Source organism: Medicago sativa, chromosome 7, assembly GCF_051527215.1.
Source record: "Medicago sativa cultivar Bolivia chromosome 7, Bolivia_mono, whole genome shotgun sequence".
Lineage (NCBI taxonomy): Eukaryota > Viridiplantae > Streptophyta > Magnoliopsida > Fabales > Fabaceae > Medicago > Medicago sativa.
The window spans coordinates 81,098,195-81,104,973 of record NC_140755.1 but is presented as its reverse complement, the minus strand read 5'-3'; the positions used below and the strand labels follow the sequence as shown (position 1 = coordinate 81,104,973).

At 36.5% G+C, this 6,779-nt stretch overlaps 1 protein-coding gene across 1 annotated transcript; it reads right to left on the bottom strand.

The window, feature by feature from the left end:
* Nucleotides 1-698: 698 nt before the first annotated feature.
* On the bottom strand, nt 699-6,553 carry CLPP3 (CLP protease proteolytic subunit 3). Its single transcript, XM_085726921.1, has 5 exons — nt 6,221-6,553; nt 5,109-5,223; nt 4,388-4,563; nt 1,205-1,300; nt 699-1,118 (listed from the first exon to the last, which is right to left on the bottom strand). Exons 1-5 carry the CDS (start codon nt 6,497-6,499, stop codon nt 897-899), a joined length of 888 nt encoding a protein of 295 aa, XP_085583047.1. The 5' UTR covers nt 6,500-6,553; the 3' UTR covers nt 699-896.
* Between the last annotated feature and the right edge of the window lie 226 nt (nt 6,554-6,779).

Here is a 6,779-nt window from a genome sequence, read left to right as displayed (position 1 = left end):
TCTTCATTTTTTGAAGTTGTTAAAATGAAAAATAAAATATGTATTCAAAATTATTACACATTAAATTTTTGTAAAAGAGTATTATTAAAAGAATGAATAAGTTTTCTTTTACATGTTGAACTCATTTTTAAGAATTTTTTAAGGAAAATATACCTTAAACGATTATAATAAATAAATAAATATGTAAATTTTAAATAACACGTCTATTTCTATAAAAAAACTGTTGAGATTGAGTAGCAAACATGAAACATATAAATGAACCTGCAATGGGGAACAAGATAGATACCCTTCCTAACAGGTTCCAAAGATTTTTTTTGACAAGCTAACAGGTATCAAAAGATGTACATTTTTGCTGCTCACATACTTTGAGATTTGGCCATTTATTTTTCCCCTTTTCCTAACTTTACAAAAATCAGTACATTGTGTCCCAAAAACTAAATTTTAAGAACAATTTTTGGAAAGGAAAAAAAAGATGATGTGTTTTGAAAACTAAGAAGTGGTAGTGGTTGCCACAACCAAGGAAGGTCGGCCACCTACAAAGGTTTCACACCGTCCAATCCGGCTGAGGAGTGAAGGAAGAGATCTATGTGGATGGAGGGGAATTAGTTGCAGTGGTGTGGTTAGCAACGTGTAGGTGGTGTGGGTAGCAGCTGTCGTTTTAAATGGAGAAAGGAAGACATTCATACAACCTCATGACATATGGGAAAATATATTCATTAAGGAATCTAACACTTGAAGCATACAATATATGTTTTGATATCTAATATACAGTCTTGATTTTTACATGAAATGTAACTGCTATGACATGATGAAAAATCCCTTTAATACTTGTTGGAGGTGATAGGTCTATTTTTGAGTATGAAAGCAACGGAATCAATCCTTGCTTGTCCCATAACTCATACAGCAGTTGATGTTTCCTCTGAGGGGAGTTTCTTCTTACCTTTTGAGTTTCCTTCAATTTCCCATATATTCTTTAACTGAGTTTTTGGAGGTGGCGTTGCATCTGCAATTGGAGCAACTAGTCCTGGTTTTCCGTCATCAATAACATCATCAACCAAACCGTATTCTTTCGCTTCCCATGGATTCATAAAATTATCACGATCCGTGTCCAATTCAATCTGCACAAGAATAAAGTAAAATTAAAATGGTGGAAAGAGAAGTATCATTTTGGACAACAAGCTAATTACACGGTGCCATATCCAACCTGCTCTTCAGGTTTTCCTGTAATTCTTGATAGTATCTTGTTTATCTTAATCTTGTGATATATCATTTCTCTCGCACGGATACTCATCTCTGTAGCCTGTAATTACACTTCACTGTTTAGTAGTAATACTATATAATGAAAAGTTTTTGCTCAGAGCCATCATGATTAAAACTATTGTACAAGCAAATTTCCAAAAGAAATCATCATACATATTTGTATCAAACCAGATATTATGAATTCATAACAGATGGCCAACACAACTCCAGGTAAAAAACTTCTAGCTATAGCTACTGCAAAATAATTTTTGGTATATCAAACTTGCACCACTCTAATATAATGCATCTACATGAAGTGAGGCATGTCAATAAAAAATTAACTTTAAAGAACAAGAAAGGCAGCCTTCCAACCCAAGCAGAAATAGCCCCAGCAGTAAGCGTGATTTAAAGCCGTGGATGGTGAAGCTGGGTTGCATTTTGGTTAGCGTGTCTGGGAGGAGGAACATATAGATTAAGCAACTAAACATGGTTAAAGAAAAGTACAACATCATTGAGCTTTGTAGGAACAAGATCTTCCCTTGCTTTTAGAGGGAACCACTATCCCTTCTAAAGATTGAGGAGGTGAAGCGTTTGACACAGCAGCAAGACGAGCTACTAGATGAGTTGACAAACAATTTACCGAATGCTCAAACCAACAGCCATAATAGGGCACTTGAGTTCAAGTGGGAGATTGGGCTTATATCTTAAAATACAACCTTAAACAATTAAGCTTTATTTAGTTACAATGGAAGATCTTGATCTATCATCTAAAGATTTAATAAATTGTGAACCACATCATAGAGACGCTGAATATCATTCTAACAGACGTCTCAAGCTATCTCCCAAATATCGCAGCATGTTTCGTACGGACAAAAATAAACCATCAACTTTGAATCAATGGATTGCCATAGAAGGCCAACTAACTGTGCATCAGCTTTCTTCCAATGCTCAAGTTCTGCTCCAGCAACATTATATGTCTTTTTAGTCAAATGGTCGGATAGACCTTGACCCAAAAACCACATCTCATCAGCGGATTGCTAATCCACATGGTTTTTGCTGTAAATTCCCCTGACATGATAGATGAACTGCCCGAGAACACAAAGGATAGCGAAGACTTGTTTGTAGACGCTGCTGCCCTTGGAAACCAGACAAGAAAAAGCCAGCGCAATAGGGGCTGACTGGAACACTACCATTGTAGTGTGCAAAAGACCAGAGAAGTGCAGAAAAAATAATTCTGAAAAGTGAAAGAATTTTTTTCGAAGAAATAAACAAGGAAACACTGTTTCAGGGGTCAAATCGGACGGGCAACCCCCACATCGGAAAGAGGATTCCCTGACGAGATGAACAGAACAAACTGCACAGAAACATAGCAGCGGAAGGTGGCACATGACCTTCAAGCACCGGCGCCGGCAAACTTGTTGTCTTTGTACTAGCAAGTGACAGCGGTGCTTAGGGGAATGGCTGAACTGACTATGAAGTCGTGATGGGAGGGGCCGTGACACCTAGGCAGGGATGGAACCAGGAATATTTACTGAGGGGGGAGAAAACCGTAATTTCCATTTAAATAAGGAAAGTAATCACACAACTTTTGATGGAAGGAAACCATGTCACAATCTATTGTATGCAGTGTAATACTCATTTTATTTTATCATAGGAGTTCTCTTAGATGAGTGGTGATTTGAATTTGACAATTGGATTTTTATTTTCACTGATTTTTTTTATTCCATTTGATCATTATTTTTTAGAAGTGCTGGCGACACACTCAAAAACACATTTTTCAACACACATCCTTTCATTTGTTGTAATTCAAATGGATTCTACAAAATCATATAGGATCAGCATAAATTTAGTGGAAGTCATAAGAATTTCAACTATAAAAGTGTGTTTTATTTACGGTAATAAAAGAGAGTGTTGTTGACATAACTTTTATTTATTTTATATTATATAATAAGTTACATCATGTTAAAATATAAAGTAATAACAAATTATTTAAAAAAGAAAAGAAAAGCAACAACAACCAAGCCTTATCCCACTAAGTGGGGTAGGCTACATGAATCAAACGACGCCATAGTGTTCTACTTCTATAATATGAGTTACAAGTGCAACTAGAACAGATTCTGACAAGGTTATATGGGCTACATGAATCAAACTTAGAGGTGTTTGATCAAATGGTTGAAAATCGAAACCTGCCTGAGTAAGAGAGCAGTTGGGAGACAACAGCTAAGATACAGTACAATACAAGAGGCTTTCCGCTGCCTAAAGGACTGAGTGGCTCTTTGGGGGGTAGCACTTGGGTGACATTGGCCAACCACAATGTCACAAGTGGCTTTTTTCTTTCTCTTTCACAAGGTTTTTTTGTTTTCCTGTACACTTGTGACATTGTGGTTGGCCAATGTCACCCAAGTGCTATCCGGGGGGGGGGGGGGGGGGGGGGGGGTGGGGCGGGGGGTGTTATTGACAGAAGAAACCTCCAATCAGGAAGGTCTGCCAGAGGAGAATTAGGCACAATACAGAGGATGGTGACCTCTAAAGGTTGTTATCATCATTGTTAGAGTATATACTACTTACAAAAGTGCTCCGGATTTATGATTTAGTAGACCTATTCAGCTCTGTACAGTAGTCTCTACAGTTGTCATTGTTAAAATCAGTAATGTTCCGTAATAGCCAGTTAGTATCAGTTAAATGACAGGTATGTCAATTAGTTTACCTATATCCAAGTCATCTATAAATAGGACTACTGTATTTTCTAGCCATGTGCAACATTTTTACGTTCAGTTTGAAACAAACAGCTCTAAGATGCTCTCTTTACTTTCTCACTTGTTTGAATTCAAAGCTAATCAAACTAGTTGGAATTGTGTCAATAGCATATTTAAGCTACAGATTTGACGCAATCATGCCGGGGTTTATGAAAAAAGATATTTTTTCACTCATTTCAAGGTGGAACTGATTTTAACAGGTACTCGCAGTTAAAGAAAATCATATGGCTTCCACATCCCATACTTCTCCGCACATACTTCAAATATAAAATTAGCTTAAACTTAAGCATGATTATCAGCACACACAAAAAAGATAGCCATGACAAACAAACTTCAGACCTATTACTAGTTGACAATAATCAAAACCGGAGGATATAAGTGGACAGTCTTACTTTTCCACCAGCAGACCCGAGAGGTTGATGAATCATAACTCTGGAATTCGGCATACAATACCTCTTCCCCTTTGTACCAGCAGCAAGGAGAAATGCACCCATGGATGCTGCAAGTCCAAGGCAAACGGTAGACACATCTGCCTTGCATAACTTCATGGCATCATAAACTCCCATTCCTGCATGGAACGGTAAACAAAAATAAAATAATAGCAATTAGCAGAATAATGACGGATTTCAGATTCATTAAACTGAGAAATGGACCATACTTCACTTCCAATTCTCACTGATTCAATAAAATTTTCTCTTTTAAAAAATTAATTTCACAGACCAACAACTCAGTTTCCACAAGCAGAGAATCACTAAACTAATGCGAGTTATTAAAGGCTGAAAGCTTGTGCATGGTATTAAGTAAACGCAGTGATGTCAAACATGGATTGCAGAAATTAGCGGTTTGTTCGAATTTCGTTACGCTACATCGCTATAGCACCGCTAGAGCTGCTATTGAGCAACGCTTTGTACTAAATACCATATTGCAGAACAATAGCAATTTGTTAAAACTCCACTACGCTGTAGCCGCTGTTTAACAATACTGAGTAAAAACATATCGAGCAATCAATCAACAAAATTGAGCTCAAGATTCAAGTAGATCCACGACAAGTCAAGTGCAAATAAGAACAAATGAATAAGATTAAGAACATTAAGTAAAACATTGTTTACACACCAGCAGTAATAGAACCACCAGGTGAATTAATAAACAACTTGATATCTTTGGTAGGATCATCAGCATCCAAAAACAAAAGCTGACTAATCACAAAATCTGCAGTCATATCATCCACCTGCTCAAACAAAGAAATTCACAAACACACAATCAGATACCAGGTGAGTTCTAAGGTGGACCACCTTCATAGGTTGTCCGCCTACTTCAAATTATCAGAAATTCCAATGACAATCGACGATACTGTTCAGAAATAAAAACTCACGACTCTTCATATTCACGGCTAAGACAGTGACTTGATTGATGTCGGTTCAATATGAGCTACATATCCGTTGTTTTAATCAAATGGTATAAATTAAGTCACTATTTCAATCGTAAAAATGAGGAGAACCATTAACATCTATTATCTAGAGACAATGTTTGCTGTTGTTGGAGTTTTAAACATGTTTTAAGTATTAGTCTACGATGGACCACTTATGAAGGTGGTCCGACCACTTATGAAGGTGGTCTATATTAGAATTTCTCTAGATGCTATCTCTTTTAGTTGCATTTCATTTTCCCTCTTTGTTCTTTCATTTTTTTACCACCTCTTCAAAATGAAACCACATTATAAAACAACCATAAAAATATCCCAAAATCAACAACAACATCAAACACATCTTCACCAATTCAACACTATTATCATAATAATTCTCCTTTTTTTAACCTTTTCTCCCTATTTGTCCATTCTTCATGATGTTGGTGCTCTGTAGCACCGACTATTCCGATCGAAAGCGTGTCTGGTATCTGACGCAGGTCAGTTTTGGTCACTAACCCATTCTTTTCTTGAAAATTCGGTATCCGGTTCAAAAACCAATTAATCCCGGGGACCAAATTCACCCTCCACTAGTGGAGACCCAATTACACCAACACGTGTGATTACATTCAATTATTTCATTTTCTCAAATTACTAACACTGTTAACATGTCAGTGTCGTATCTGGTGTCTATGTGAGTGTTTCATAGTTTTGTGGGCATGCTATTAGACTAAACCCAGATGAAAAGTTTGTAAATTTCCCACAAAAACATCAAAAAAAGACAAAAGGGTACTCATAAAACATCTGAAAAAAGATTAATAACCTGAGAACCCAAGAAAACAATTCTCTGACGGAGAAGCATGTTGGAAGTATCAAGCTCTTCGAATTTGGGAAGCCATGGAGAAGCGGTTTTGGCAGATAAATCATGGGAAACAAGCCAGTTAGAGGATAAAGTGGGTCTGATAGAGTTAACGATTGTTGTTCTTTGTTTGGTTGAAAATGGAATTTGAGAGTGGAAAATGTTATTGTTATTGTTTAACAATGTCTTCTTGTTGGAGTTGAAGGTTAGTGGCAAACATGTTGAGGCTAAACTCACTTCCATTTTTCTTCTTCTTTGATTCTTCTCTTCTGGTTTAGCTTCTTTGTTTTGGTAACTACCAACCAATGGGAACAGTGACCCTTTTTGTTGTTTGATATGAAGATGAGTGTTATTGGGTTTACAAACTTTAGATGTGGACTGAAGATTTTTTGGTAGGGAATTGTTATTTGCACCCCACTTTTATGAGATAAAAACTCTTTTTGTTTTTAAAAATAAATAGTTTAGAGAGAGTATTTTACATGTACTAATATATTATTATCCACCAATAATGTTCTACTTACTT